The sequence below is a fragment of the Hemibagrus wyckioides genome, linkage group LG08, assembly GCF_019097595.1.
Source record: "Hemibagrus wyckioides isolate EC202008001 linkage group LG08, SWU_Hwy_1.0, whole genome shotgun sequence".
Lineage (NCBI taxonomy): Eukaryota > Metazoa > Chordata > Actinopteri > Siluriformes > Bagridae > Hemibagrus > Hemibagrus wyckioides.
Genome location: NC_080717.1, coordinates 26,977,563 through 26,993,409, shown reverse-complemented (window position 1 = coordinate 26,993,409; position 15,847 = coordinate 26,977,563). Strand labels below are relative to the sequence as shown.

Below are 15,847 nucleotides of genomic sequence, written 5' to 3'. Positions count from 1 at the left end.
CATAAGAAACAATATAAGAAAACAACAAACATATAAACAGAAAAACAGTCCTAGATGTTATCCCAAGTGAGCAAGCCTGAGGTGGCTGAAGCGACTATCATCATCATCCTCACTCTCATCATAATCATGGTCATCATACTCATCACTATCAACATCATCCTCACTCTCATCATAATCATTTTCATCATGCTCATCACTACCATGACCATCATCATCCTCACTCTCATTATAATCATGGTCATCATGCTCATCACTATCATGACTATCATCATCATCAACATTATTCTCTCGGTCATCATAATCATCACCTCCCTCACTCTTAAACACTCAATATATTTCATGTTGATATTATTGATTGGAAGTCTTTTTATTTTTTTCTGTCCATGTTTGTGGACTCTCATGCTGACCAGTGGAAGCATAAATTAGAGACAGGAGTAGACAAAACCACACTTTTGTCTTAGGTCACCAAGACAAGTCATCCATTATATTGTAACTTACAGGTTATAATGGAAAAAAAAACGAAAATGGATAAACAATCCAAGGATAAACCCTTTAACATAAATAAGATTTTTAAAATAATATTTCTTTTATCACTTTTATAAGCACATAACTGTCTAAATAAGTGGCTTGTGTAGGTGGAAGGAATGTAAATTGTTGAATCAGGAAGGGATTATCACCCCGAGTTTTCAGTCACACTGTCGTATGTGTTTGTTCATCAGAGATGCCATGCAGCTGAACGTTCTGGCCACACAGAAGATGCTGAGTCTTGCCCACGGGATGAAGCAGTTAGAGGTGTTTATTCACGTCTCCACTGCATACGCTAACTGTGACCGAGAGCTCATCGAGGAGGTCATCTACCCGCCACCTGTCGACTACAGGAAGCTCATCGACACACTGGAGTAAGTGTTTTAAATGACTGTCATTTCTGTAACCCTGATTAAGAGTGCTAATGAATTCCTGATTCTGCTTATGTTCAGATGGATGGACGATAAGCTGGTCAGTCTGATGACCCCGAAGCTGCTCGGTGAGCGACCCAATACCTACACCTACACCAAAGCCCTGGCTGAGTACCTGGTTCAACAGGAGTGCGGGAACCTCAACGTAGCAATCGTCCGCCCTTCTATAGTAGGAGCCAGCTGGAAAGAGCCGTTTCCTGTAAATATCTCTCACTCTACTGTAATGTCGCCTTATCACACTGTGATACTGTGTGTTGATGCATTTACTGTTTTCTACACCAGGGCTGGATAGATAATTTCAATGGACCGAGCGGAATATTCATTGCTGTAAGTGATTATCATCATCAGAATCATTATCACCCTCGCTCTTATCATAATCATGGTCATCACTATCATGACTATCAGCATCATCATCATCATCATTCTCACTGTCATCATTATCATCATCACCCTTACTCTCATCATAATCATGGTCATCATGCTCATCACTATCATGACCATCATCATCATCATCATCCTCACTGTCATTGTCATAATCATGGTCATCACTATCATGACAATTATTATCATCATTCTCACTGTCATCATAATCATGGTCATCATGCTCATCACTATCATCATCATTCTCACTGTCATTGTCATAATCATGGTCATCACTAACATCATGCTCATCATAATCATCTCTATTGTCACGCTTATAATCAACATCACATTACTGCCACCATCATCACTACCATCACAATCATCATCGTCACCATCAACAATATTTCTATCAACATCTTTGTCCCCATCAACATTGTCTGCATTATCACTATCACTATTAACATTGTCATCACCTTCATCATGGCCTGCAATATCACTGTTTCTATTGTCTCCATCATGGCTATCTTCATCATCATAATCATCCTCATCACATGCTGTTCTTTTATCACTGTTATTACTGTAAAATTATCTGCTTTGATTTGATTATATATTCTGTTGTCAGAAGCGTTTGTGTGTGTGTCGGAGATCACAGCTGTCACGTTGAAACTGTTCTGTTTATGTAGGCAGGGAAAGGCATCCTACGCACCATGAGAGCCTCTAACAGCGCAGTGGCTGACCTGGTGCCAGTCGATGTGGTCATAAACACCACTCTGGCTGCCGCTTGGTACTCAGGCTCACAGAAACACACGAGGTCAGTGTGCCAACAGCTCATATAAATCATAGAGATCAGACCTGCTCCATATATGCAGCCGAGATGTTTCACATTGCTATCTATTTAATGCTCCAAATATCTTTGGAGCAGTTAGAACAACATATACATTTCAGTAGGCTTTAAAGTAGAACATGGGATCTGTGAGTAGTATTCAAAGAACAATACTCATTCAAAGAGAACTACTACTGTTTAACAAAGGTTCCTTTTCTTTGTTTACAGGCCAAGAAGTTTGTTGGTGTACAACTGCACAACCGGCACAATCAATCCCTTTCACTGGGGTGAAGTCGGTATGAAGCATTTATTTGGTTTTAGCACATATACTGCTCTAAAAGACATTTGCAAGCTAGAAGATTACACAATTCCTCCTCGGTCACTGATCTAATCATAGCCAATTTCAAGATCAAATCGGGGCACAATGGCTCAGTGGTTAGCACGTTTGCCTCGCACTTCCGAGGTCCGATTCCAGCCTTTGCCCCGTGTGTGTAGTTTGCATGTTCTCCCCATGCTTCTGGGGTTTCCTCCAGGGACTCTGGTTTCCTCCTCCAATCCAGAAACATGCGTTATAGGTCGATTGACATCACTAAATTGGCCGTAGTGTGTGAATGGGTTTGTGTATGGTTTTTTTCCCTGAGATGACTTAGCACTAAGTCCAGGGTGTCTCATACATTGTGCCTCGAGTCCCCTGGGATAGACTCCAGGTTCCCTGTGACCCTGAGTTGGATAAGAGCTACAGAAAATGGATGGATGGAGATCAAATCGATGAAGTGTGCCACTGATAAACCACACTGGTAGCAGTGTGGACTAGAAAGAAAATCAGCCCCAGTGGTAGTGCTCAAAAAATCTAGGCATTTGTTAATCTGATATTTATTTCTGTGCTATCTTGAAAAAGACAGAAGGGTGGTTAAACTGGTACCCCATTTAAACCATTAACCGAATGATAGTGAAGATGCTTGAGGCCCTTTCAATTTTTTTGTGGTAACTTTTAATTCTTTTGACAAAACCGTAAGAAACTGGGGCATTCATGACAAGCTGAACTTGCGAAATAGTCGTTTGTTCTGCCTGTTAGTTGCACTTCTGGTCCTCTACATCACTTTATAGAGGATCTCCGAGCTGAGAGAGCTGAAGTATGTCCCGGAGGAGCCATTAACATCCGGGGTCATTTATAAACAATGTCAGCTGCATGCAAGCTTGCATTCTATACAAACGAGTGAGGGTTAGGTAGCTGCATGAGATGCTAGGATGCTGTGAGGAGTACTATAGAGCTTCATAGTTACAGAAGAATTGTGATAGTAGCTTTATAGTTTTTATTAAGAGTCTCAGTGTTTCCCAACTTTCACTCGGTTTAACTGTGAAAAACCATACAACCATACACACCTGGCGAAATTACACACACCAAGAGCGACCAGAAGAATTGACTTGCTCTTGCTCAATTTAACAGAGTTTTATATTTTCAAAAGCCAGAACTTATCAAACACACCTTGTTATCGTGTAGCCTGCTAGGCAAAACACTGGCAAATGATACAAATACCCCATCAGAATAATTCAAATAAGGATAATGCTGCGTGGTTTCACTTAAGTAGTGAGCACATCCCAGTCAGACCAGTCTGAACAGGCTATAGCCTTCGATTCTTTCACTTCATTCTAAATGTTTCACTAACTGGAGCTTCCTTTAGACATTCCCTAAATCTAAAGCAGTCTATTATTGTTTACTTTCTCGCTGTGCTATTTTTTTATTTATTTCTGGTCTAGGGTATAACACTTAAATCGTTTTATTTTGCCTTATGTTGAGCAAAGTGATGCGACAAAAACAGTGACAATTTTAGCCCAGTGAGATTTTTGCTATATTCATGTCAAAGGTTTATTTTTCATATAAAATGTGGCGACATAATGCATCTGTTCTCCATCCATACACATTTATTTTTAAAATCTAGCTATAATCTATGGCATGACTGATTATAAATGTTTATAATACTCACAAATGACCAATCAGAATGGACAGACTGTCGTGCATGAGAGCTCTTCCCTTCTGCAAGCACTGAGCACTCTCGGTTGAACTGATACGTACACGCGGCTCAGTCCCTACCGTAAACGACAAGTGACGTTATTTTATCTTTAAAGAGTCATGTACTGCTGTGGAGAGTTTACCCGATTGAATCCCCAATTTTTGTCTCTTAGAACACCATGTTATATCCACTTTCAAGAGGAACCCCCTCGAGCAAGCTTTCAGGCGGCCCAATGTAAATCTCACATCCAATCATCTAATCAATCAGTACTGGATTGCTGTGAGCCACAAGGCGCCAGCATTCCTCTATGATCTCTTCCTCAGGATAACGGGACGGGAGCCCAGGTAAATAGCTTCGTCCATCCATCCATCCATACGTCCGTCCGTCCCGACCCCTCCCCCCTCCCTTCGTGCTCAGTCTAACCCCACGTGACGTGTCTTGACGTTGCTTACTGCAGAACCGGAGAGAATGCATAAGCCAGATGCTATCTGCTGGGTTCTGCACTCTCTCTCTCTCTCTCTCTCTCTCTCTCTTTCTCTGTCCCGTCTTACCACTCGTGGTCCCTTTTAAAACGCTGTCCTGTTTCTGTCTGTCTATGCGTGTGTATGCCTCCCTGCAGAATACTGTATAAACATGACGTTCAAGACGAACCCGTTAGAGCAGGCATTCAGGCGTCCCAATGTTAACCTGCGTTCCAACCCGTTTACCAATCAGTACTGGACAACGGTGAGCCACACCATTCCTGCGCTGCTCTACGACGCCTATCTGTGGCTCACGGGGCAGAAGCCTAGGTAAGGTCATCAAAGCCACGCCCTCCTGGACCTACCCCACCCCACTTCTTGCATGGTGTGCGTGGCATGGTTTTACCAGCCGCTGGGGATCGAGGAACACCCGGGATTTCTTCAGGGCATTGGAGGGATGTTAATGGTTGGCATGGGGGTTGCACCATGAAATGTCCTTCTCTTTTTTATTTTTGCGTTTTATTACTAACGAGCAGCTAAGTAGTAGCATTGGGTCAAGGTGAGTGGTGAAATTTTTAAAGATGTTTTACTCAAAACTACACATTGTGGCCCCTCATGGTGCTGGAGTTGGTGCTGGTTTAGGGAAGCAGCAAATGTTTTCAGCAACCAGCCTACGTTTTCACCGATTTGATCCAAACTGTTACACCTCCACACATTGGATCTTCAGAATTTTGGCACAAATAAGGACTCCTCCATCAGTGCCTGTTTTTGTCTGCTCTGTTTGTGCACCAGATCTTACGACCCAGCAACAAACGTGCCAGCTAACGTTAATAATATAGTAATAGGTTTACCGTTCATATACTACTGTAAGATTTGAAAGTAGAAAAGTGGTAATTATTAATTTGCTGTTATAGACATGAATATATATGATGTTCCAGTTTGCTCTAACGGAGTGTTTTCTTAATCAGAGCTTTAGTTGAACGCAGCATTACAATTGGCAGACACTTTTCTCCAGAACAACTTAGAGCAGCTATTCTGTCTGTAAGCTTCCTCATGATCAAGGTCTAATTTGTCTACAGCTCAGAGAAGAGCGTCCAACTTGGGGTTTACTGAAGCGTCGAACCACCACCTGGATTATTGTAGTGTAAAAACATTTTATTTGTTCATTTCTGTAAAGGAGATGTCACTATCCAGTCAGAAAACATCTGTACAAAGCAGCACTAATATTTGTTTAGACAGAAACGACAGCTAGAGATTACAAACCATGATTTGTTTCAATAGAACATTTCAGATAATAGCAGATGCCGGTGATTTACTTCCTCCATCAATTCAGAGTTGTGACACTGATTATGCTCATTTGTCTTTCTAAAATAAACACGAGTTTCGTTTTCACGGCAAATAAACAGTTCCTGCCATCAGCGGTTTTCTCGGTTCCAGTTTCCATTTAAGCTCCAGCAAAGTCTGTGTGGAAGAGTGTTCAGACAAGCAGTAAAACATCCTGTCCAGTTGCCTTGACTCTATGCTACTACACGTTTGTGTTTTTGGAAATTGGAAGCATGTGGATCAGGTTTGTTTGTTTTTTTGGTGAGCCACACCTTGAAGTCTTGACTATTGACCTGATCGTGCAGTCATTTCATGTTTCAGTCTAATCTTTGAGCTCACCGACGTTGGAAACGGACCAGATCCCAAACAGTTCTGCCAAAAAAACACCTCAGTTCTCAAGAGTTCTCTGAAAAACTGAATAAATAACTGGGAATTCTTCTCTCTACCAGGCATGGCTTCTGTTTGGTATCTGAAAATAAAACGTTATGCTAATCCTGTATGATGATCTTCAGTCCAGTTTGGTCAGAAAAGCATCTGATTTGATTTGCTTTATATGTGGCTCTTTATATGAGGCTTTATATGTGTCTCTTTGCTCATGTCTTATCACTTCTGTTTGGCATATATGGTTGTTTGTCTTGAATGCGTCTTAAAGGGAACCTGGGTGCAGAAGTTTTAATTCTGTCTACAGACCTCAAGTGATTTTTGGCCAAATATTGACATTCAAAAAATTTCCATTACACCAATTGTAGTCTTTCACCAAAATATTTGATCTACGAGGCTAATGCAAGTTCTGGTGAATCTTGAATCTTGACTTACTGGCTTTGAACTGTATTTCAACTCTACATAACCTAAATATAAAAAATAAAGATAAAAAAATCTTTACAGTAGCATTGAAAGTACATCATACCACTGTGCCACTGAGTTGAGCAAATCTGATTGGTCAGAAGGTGTTGGTCAGCAGCTCTGACAGTAGTTTTGGCGATTCTATACAGCTTATGTAGGAATTGTGTCTGAAATATACTTTGAGCACTAAAGCTTGGTTTCGTTTGCTCTTTAACCCTCGATTTGGCATCTTCCTGCAACGGTCGTGTTGGGTAAAGGGCCGTTTTAACAACAACAAAAAACACTGTGGCTGAAGTGAGATTTTCATTACACAGTAAATATTATGATCAGTTTTAGGGACTATAAAATACTACAAATCTACTAGGACACATGCAAAAGAGAAATGTATTTCAGTTCAGGAAGCCTGTAGTATAGGAAGTGTACAGATTAGAATAGAGCATGTCATAATTTTGCCTTGTGAAGAGTTTTCCTAAACCCATGAATGGATCCTAAAACAGTTGGGACAGATGGAAAATTCTGCAGATGTTCAATCATTCTGGTCTTCTATGCTGAAATATGGTCTGGATTTTTTTTTTTAAATTTAATTATGTAGTCTTCCAAACCCAGGTTCTTTACAAAGACCACTCACACCCTGTCTCCCATACCCCATCTCACACCCTGTCTCCCATACCCCATCTCACACCCTGTCTCTCATACCCTGTCTCTCACACCCTGTCTCTCATACCCTGTCTCTCACACCCTGTCTCTCACACCCTGTCTCTCACACCCTGTCTCTCACACCCTGTCTCTCATACCCTGTCTCTCATACCCTGTCTCTCATACCCTGTCTCTCATACCCTGTCTCTCACACCCTGTCTCTCACACCCTGTCTCATAATCATTACACCTCAGCTCTGAAAACTGACCCATGACGGATATTATGCTGAAATTCCTGTTCTTTTATAAACTATATTGCCAAAAGTTTTGGGACGTCTGCCTTTACATGCACATGAATGTAATATGGAGTTGTCCCGCCCTTTACAGCTATAACAGCTTCAACTCTTCTGGGAAGGCTTTCCACAAGGTTTAGGAGTGTGTTTATGGGAATTTTTGACCATTCCTCTAGAAGCGCATTTGTGAGGTGTTGATTGATGCTGGGCGAGAAGGTTTGGCTCACAGTCTCCACTCTAATTCATCCCAATGGTGGTGTTAGGGGTTTTAGGTCAGGACTCAGGACCAAACTCACTCATCCATGTCTTTATGGACCTTGCTTTGTGCACTGGTGTGCAGTCATGTTGGAACAGGAAGGGGTCATCCCCAAACTGTTCCCACAAAGCATGAAATTGTCCAAAATGTCTTGGTATGAAGCTGAAGCATTAAGAGTTCCTTTCACTGAAACTAAGGGGCCGAGCCCAACCCCTGAGAAACAACACCTGAATTCAATGATTTAGAGGGGTGTCCCAAAACTTTTGGCAATATAGTGTAAATCAGCTCCTTGAAGGATCTACTGTGTGGATATAATGTTCAGCTTACTGCAAATGCAGCAGTGCAGCACTTTGAAACGGTCACAGTGCAAAATTGGAATTGAATTTCATTATTCAATGTTTGTTTATGGAGGTGTGTATAAAGCAAAGCCCATGATACGACATGTCATTTAGCCAGGCCATTTCAAAATGCACACTGCTACCTGTTGTTCCGTCCTTATTAACAGCACTTGGTGTAGCAGAAATGACAGTCGATGTGTGGTATTAGGAGACACGCTGTGTGTGCGTGTGGGGGGGGGCAGCGCTTATCTTCTAAAGCTGTTTCCCTGGTGATGCAGAATGATGAAGACAATCACACGCCTTCACAAGGCCATGATGGTGCTGGAGTACTTCACCAGCCACTCATGGGTGTGGAACACTGACAACGTCACCATGCTCCTGAACCAGCTTGGAGCTGAGGACAGGAAGGTATACACACACACACACACACATACACACACATACACTTAGAAATATATGTATATATGCACAGAATCAACCAGATTGATTGGCTTGATTTATTCAGCTGCAGATGGCAAATTAAGGTGGTGCGTGTGTGTTCATACAGTGTGTTATTGTATGGCTGAATGTCTGTGGTGAATGCCATCTGAATGGAGTCTTTGTGCCCACAGTGCTGAGGCATCATGCTTGAAATTCCATAAATAGTGTGTGTGTGTGTGTGTGTGTTGAACCGTTCATACCCTGTAGTGTATTATGTATTTAAATAAAGGATTTCATTCAAATCTTAAACACTTATTTGAATAAAGCCGGACAAAATCTCGGAATTTTGAATGCTCAAATCTGATTGGTCAGACGGTGTTGAATTGGATTTTTCGGGCTGTAATGCAAATTAGAGGTTCTCATTAACACATTCTTCCTAATATCTTCTCGTTTCTATAAACAGGTGAGGGAACTGTTGTTTATAGCTGCTATAACGTCGGTGATAAAAGGAAAGATTTTGTGGATGTTCCATTACATCGGACATAACTGGATTATGGATTATGTTCTTTGATATTTTCTGCACTGCATTTTCGGCAATTTCTGTACTATAAGAAGAATAACACACTTTGGGACATGCTGTTATTGGGAAATAATCAACATCTGGGTGATGTGTTGGTGCAGTGCTCTATATTCCCTGTTTAAACAACTCTAATAATCACCTTTTGGAACTATTTTTATTATGCAGTATCGCTTTAGATAACAAACGCCTGTTTATTCTATGTTTATAAATTAGTTCCCCATTAATGACGGTGTAATTTGTCATTCCCCCCCACCTTGTTTTGTGCAGGTGTTTAACTTTGACGTCAGGCAGTTACACTGGGCCGAATATATGGAGAGTTACTGCATGGGCACGAAGCAGTACGTGCTGAACGAGGAGTTATCGGGCCTGCCTGCTGCACGCAAACATCTCAACAAGTGAGCATGAGTCTGCATCGAAATCTTAACCCTTTAGCACCTTCTGAAGTAAACAGTTGTGTTCTCATTCAACCAGAAACAAAATACTTGAATTATTCATCATGACTGAAAATAAATAAATAAACGTGTGTTGCTGTGATTGACAGGGGAGACAGAGTAAGCTCCTCCCACTCAAACATCATGGCCAATTTTCCATCCCCAGGATTCACACTTCTGATTTTCTGACAGTATTTTCTACACTGATCAGGCAAAACATTATGACCACCTGCCTAATATTGTGTCGGTCCACCTTTCGCAGCCAAAACTGCCCTGACCCGTCGAGGCATGGACTCTACTAGATCCCTGAAGGTGTGCTTTGGTATCACGCACCCGGCCATCCACGTGATGTAAAAGAAAACGTGATTCTTCAAACCAGGCCACCTTCTTCCATTGCCCCATGGTCCAGTTATGATGCTCACGTGCCCATTGTTGGTTCTTTCGACGGTGCACAGAGGTCAGCACAGGCACCCTGACTGATCTGCGGCTATGCAGCTGCATACGCAGCAAACTGTGTATTCTGATCCTTTCTATCAGAACCAGCATTAACGTCTTCAGCAATCTGAGCAACAGTAGCTCGTCTGTTGGCTCAGACCACACAAATGAGCATTGGCCGCCCATGACCCTGTCCCCGGTTCACCACTGTTCCTTCCTTGGACCACTTTTGATAGATACTGACCACTGCAGACCGGGAACACCCCACAAGAGCTGCAGTTTTGGAGATGCTCTGATCCAGTGGTCTAGCCATCACAATTTGGCCCTTCATCAAACTCGCTCAAATCCTTACGCTTGTCCATTTTTCCTGCTTCTAACATCAACTTTGAGGACAAAATGTTGACTTGCTGCCTAATATATCCCACCCACTAACAGGTGCCATGATGAGGAAATACTCAGTCTTATTCACTTCACATCTCACTGATCATATTGATCGTTATGCCTGATCGGGGTGTGTTCTGCATTCTAAATTATAGATCTTCTTATTCTTTGAAAGGTCACTTCCTCAGGAATCAGTCAGGATAGATCTGATCCTTTAAATTCTCAAAGCAGAATTTAAAGCAGCAACGTTTAAAAGAGAGCGTTAAGGAGCTCATGATGAAGCCAAACATCATGATTACAGTGAAATATAATTCAATCTAATAGTGTAGCTCAAATTTCCAGAATTTTTGTACTTCAGTTTGTTGGCTGTTGGCTGACAGTGATTTAAACACAGCTTTAAACAGAACAGAAATTAAGCAAAACATGACCAATTAATTAATTAATTAATTAATTTAAAAATGTAAACGTTTTAGCAATTATGATTTATATTTAAATAAACAATATTAACCAAAGGCTTTTTTTTACATATACATTTGTATAGTTTAAATAACTTTAGTAATATAATTATAAATTATAAAAACAGATATTTAAAGAAATCTTTTAAAAAATCATTAAAAACTAAATTATGTCCCTTAAGCCAGAGTGGGTGAGATCAAGAGCCGGTCAAAAGATTCAACAAAAAAAAATCTGGTCATTTATTTATTTGATATGAGATTTCACTCCTCTTGTTTCTACTTCATGACATGCTTTAGAAGGTTAGTACTGATTGTTTATTTATTTATTTATTTTACACATAATCAGGTGTTTAATATGTTTCCGCTCCGTCATATCTGAAAGAATGCACTAGAAACACAGCGCTGTGTATAATCCAAGACGCGTTTCTATTAATCAGCAACTTCTGAATCGAACGCTGCCAAGACTTTATGGATTACACATTAGATTAAAAGCTACAGCAGTCTATTAGGCACAGCTGGTATTACTTTACTTTTAACTAAAGCGCCTGCTGAGTGAACCCTAACTTTACATAATGGAGCCGTCACATATTTCAGACTTGGGGTTATTTGATAGGCTTCCTAATTGATTGGTGCTGTAATGGCTGATTCTGCAGCGTAGCAGCTGCTTCTGGTGCTGTAGGAGATGGAATGTAATGCAGAGCTACTACGATTAGCCGCCTGAAAGCTAAAGCTATTAAAGCAGCAGTAAAAAAAACAAAACATGAATGGAATTCACCGAAAGGGAAAGGACAAAGGAAAGAGGTGCGCCTGCTTTTTCTAGGTGAAATTCCATCACAAATTCACGAGCCTTGGATTCAAAAAAGTTAGATCAGGATTGTAGTATCTCGTGAGATGGTGAGTTTGTGTCCACGAGTCTACAAGAGCGTGATTGGTTGTTGTTTCTGAGTGGGAGGGGCATACTCTGTCTCCCATGTCCATCACCGCAACGCAAAATGTCCAAGGTTGAGGTGAAGAAGGCAGATGGATCTTTCCTCTGATTGTGTGACCATGTGATGCAGCACTTTGGAAAGGTCACATGGTCACTCATTCTCCCTCGTTGGTAGGCAATGGGAAATGACCGATTTAGGGAGAAAATTGAGAAGCTTTTTCTTCAAATATAAACATGGACATTAAAAATAAACAAGCTTTAAGAGGAAACATTTCACGTGTGTGTTTTCCCAGTCGTTCCTGTAAAGCGTGTAAATGATCATTTGTGTTCATTTTTTTTTTCCCCTCCAGGTTGAGAAACATCCGCTACACCTTCAACACCGTCCTGGTGATCCTGATCTGGCGCGTCTTCATCGCCCGATCCCAGATGGCACGCAACATCTGGTATTTCGTGGTCAGCCTGTGCTTCAAGTTCCTGTCCTACTTCAGGGCGTCCAGCACCATGAAATACTGAACCTCATCCCCTCCCTCTCTCCTTCTCTCCTACTCTCCTTCTCTCCCACTCTCCTTCTCTCCTTCTCTCCATCTCTCCTTCTCTCCATCTCTCCTTCTCTCCTACTCTCCCACTCTCCTTCTCTCCTTCTCTACCACTCTCCTTCTCTCCATCTCTCCTTCTCTCCTACTCTCCCACTCTCCTTCTCTCCCACTCTCCGTCTCTCCCTCTCTCCTTCTCTTCCTCTCTCCTTCTCTTCCTGTTTCCCTCTCTCCTTCTATCCCTCTATTTCTCTCATCTTCTCTTTCTCTTTTCTACGATAGCTATGCATACGCTCCAGCTCTGGCCTCCGGCGTGCCTCCGTTTAGGGTCAGATATCAATGGCTGCTTTGTAGAAAGCATGGCGCGTCACGGTTCCAGACCGGTCAGTGCACCGTAAACAATTCCGCGTTACAGTTTACAGACGTCCGTGACTCATTTCCCGACCTTCACCGAATCAAGCACAAGGTTGGAGAATAGGGACACGATGGCTAGTTCACTGCTCTGTGCCTCTTTCCTATTTTATGATACACTCCTTCAGTCCTTTAGATGACCTCGCTTAGTCCGTTTTTTTTCTTCCTTAATAACTTATTTATGACTAAGCTTTATTTAAGAAGGTTGCTGGAACATTGCTGTTAGGTTATGCAAGGAACTCTTGTTGGGGTTTTTTTTCAGCTGGATTAACACACTAACGTTTTGCATTGACACACAATGTTAGCTTTTGTTTTTCTTAATGATACAGGAAGAATCTACCTAACCACAGCACAAGCATTCTCTAGTTTTTCCACCAAACCCAACTTATATTTCAGGTCCCATCTTCTAAATTTTGTAAATACACAGATTTACTAATCATTACGTCTTCACTATTCCTTGTTCTTTTGTCGTTGTTGTTGTAAAACACTTAAACAGGCGAGTTTTCCTCAGCGCTGTGAATAAGGAGTTGGATTTTCGTACGCTTTTTCGCAGCAGCAGCAGCTACAGAGGCTCGGTTCACAAACCGGCTGCGTCTGGGTTGCATGTGAATGTTGAAAAGCAATTAAAAAAGGTTTTCTAAAGTGTTCGTGTACCACACTTTCATTACCAAGCATTTCTAAAGTCAGGGGCTGTTTATTTATGACGGAAATAGACTTCGGGACCTCTAATGTATAATGTACTCGGCTTACAGGCGCTTCGTGTTACTCCGTCATTTCTCGGCTGCCCGGCTCACGTTTCTCCGAACGGTCACTCTTGACCTCGCCGTGAGTTTAAAGCCCGAGCTTTTAGTGCTCTCCGTGGCGTGAAAGTAAAGCTCGTCTTCATTTTCCTGCTGCGTCTGGAATGTTTTTTTTTTTGCAGCTGGGAAAACAGTAAAACTCGTCGTGCTGAGCCCAAGAGGAATTTCACCCCAACATAGATTTGTCTATATAAGACATGGGGGGTGCTATTACTTTTGCAAAACACAGCAGAAAAGCAGGTCCTCTTTTTTTTTCCCCCAAGTGACACCCATGCAGCTAATACCAAAGCTTCATTTACAACAACCACAAAACAAACGACTCACAATAACCAGTGTGATGTGTTACTGGAGCAGTTTATATCGTCCGGTAAACTGACCTCCAGGGACAACTGTAACACCTCCGACTGAGAGAGAGAGCCTGAGATGATTGTCTTTTGTATTTCACCCCACATCACAATAAAGATTTATAAAGAATATTCCTTCTTTGTTTCCAGAGTGTTTAGTGACACGTTAAATGAAAGGAATATTCGACACGTAATGGACGTCGTTTGCTGAATTCCAATAATAAATGTTTGAAATGCAAATGACATAAAACACTCAGTCTCAGAGGTGTGTTGTTGTAGGAAAGTAATCCACAACAGGGTTTGTTTTGTTTTTGTTTTGATAGTGGATATATCCCAATAATAGGGCGACTCAGTAAGATTCAACTAAGGTTCACCAATCGTCATGCTTTTTAGCTGTTTATAGCTACATTAAAAAATGTTCTATGTAGAAAGTGACTAATCTCCAATGCTGGGGTTTATTTATCGTTCTGTTTATTGTTAGCCTTCGGTCAGGGTTCTTGTGAATGATCTGTTCCGACAGAAACAAAAACATGCTACACACCTATGATCCGAACGCCTCTGAGAGCTGCCGGCTCTGACCAGTCAGATTCAAGAAGCTGAGCTTGTACAAATTGCTGCATTCGGCTTTCTGACCGCTGAAGCAGTGCAGGATGAAGGAAACCCTCTCAGTTTAAATAGACTGAACGATTGGTGGTGCATGCGTGTGGTCAATCCAACACATCTCTAACGTCTGAGAAACAATCATGTCAGAAAGGAGATGTTGGGGGAAAGTCTTTGTACACAGAAACGTGTCTGGGTTATTATACATGAGCTGCAGATACAGACCCGACTTGCCCTTTAATGCAGATAATGTGCGTAATTATTATGTCGTCAATCTGATTATTATTATTATTATTATTATAATTGTAATCATTATTAAGACAAGCGTAGATCTGTCTGAATTGTGATCTACACCTCGAATCCAGACAAATCCATTTCGGGTGAAATTCCTCTGGGATCGTTAATGCCAGAATTTTTCTCTTGCTTCCCGAACGTTGGCTCGGGTCTCGTCCTGGTTTCAAAGGGCGTTTCACAGCTGTGATCTTCTCACAGCTCTCCCCTCCTGCTGCTGAAGCACATCTGATCCCGAGGCCTTCGACGAAGCCAACACACTCCATCGCCCTGATTTTTTTTTTATTTATTCTCCGTCTCGCTCGTCGTCATGACATCTATCCAAACAAGTACGGTTCGGATATGTTCTTTATCAGGCTGTATTTTTATTTCCTCTGAGAATTGTTAAATGCCACAGAAATTGATGTCGAATGTGTGTGTGGGGGGGGAGATACATTGGGTGCCTTGTATTTGTAAACCAAAATACGGAATAAACGACATGAAGTCTAAGAGCGGTGTGTTTCTGACTCGGAAAAAAAAATCCTCCTGTCCTTTTAATAGAGTTAAAGTCATGATTTGTTAATGCACAGTATGAGATGATATGAAAGCGATGTGACCAGAATAGATACTGATGAGTTAATCAGTCATCTTCGCCACGTGCTTTTTAGTGGATTCAATCCAACCAATCCGCGGGCGCGTGCGTGTGCGTATCCTAACACGTGCTGTGTGTTTATCAGGTTGAACCATGCTGCCCTCTAGTGGCCATGAAGGCACAACACATTTGGAGCGAAACCTTTTTTACTTTTGTTGATTGTAGATCAATTTTATTTCATAATTTATTTTTACTGTTGGTTTTATTATAAGTCTTTATTACTAATCATAACTCTGTTGCTAGGATGCCCCCCCCCCAACTCTGCACTGTATATCATAGCGATACTGAATTCTCAGTTTTGATT

At 41.5% G+C, this 15,847-nt stretch overlaps 1 protein-coding gene across 2 annotated transcripts in view; it reads left to right on the top strand.

The window, feature by feature from the left end:
- Positions 1-12,572, top strand: part of far1 (fatty acyl CoA reductase 1) — a 29,766-nt gene extending 17,194 nt beyond the window's left edge. Inside the window, exons 4-12 of one of the 2 annotated variants that reach the window (XM_058397518.1) lie at positions 720-899; positions 978-1,155; positions 1,239-1,283; positions 2,003-2,130; positions 2,371-2,438; positions 4,774-4,945; positions 8,582-8,711; positions 9,571-9,698; positions 12,284-12,572. In XM_058397518.1, the coding sequence (XP_058253501.1) occupies positions 720-899; positions 978-1,155; positions 1,239-1,283; positions 2,003-2,130; positions 2,371-2,438; positions 4,774-4,945; positions 8,582-8,711; positions 9,571-9,698; positions 12,284-12,446 (1,192 nt within the window). In that variant the 3' untranslated portion in view covers positions 12,447-12,572. Of the gene's footprint in view, positions 1-719; positions 900-977; positions 1,156-1,238; positions 1,284-2,002; positions 2,131-2,370; positions 2,439-4,326; positions 4,499-4,773; positions 4,946-8,581; positions 8,712-9,570; positions 9,699-12,283 lie in introns of both variants that reach the window. The other variant, XM_058397517.1, reaches the window with a different exon arrangement.
- The last annotated feature ends 3,275 nt before the right edge of the window (positions 12,573-15,847 follow it).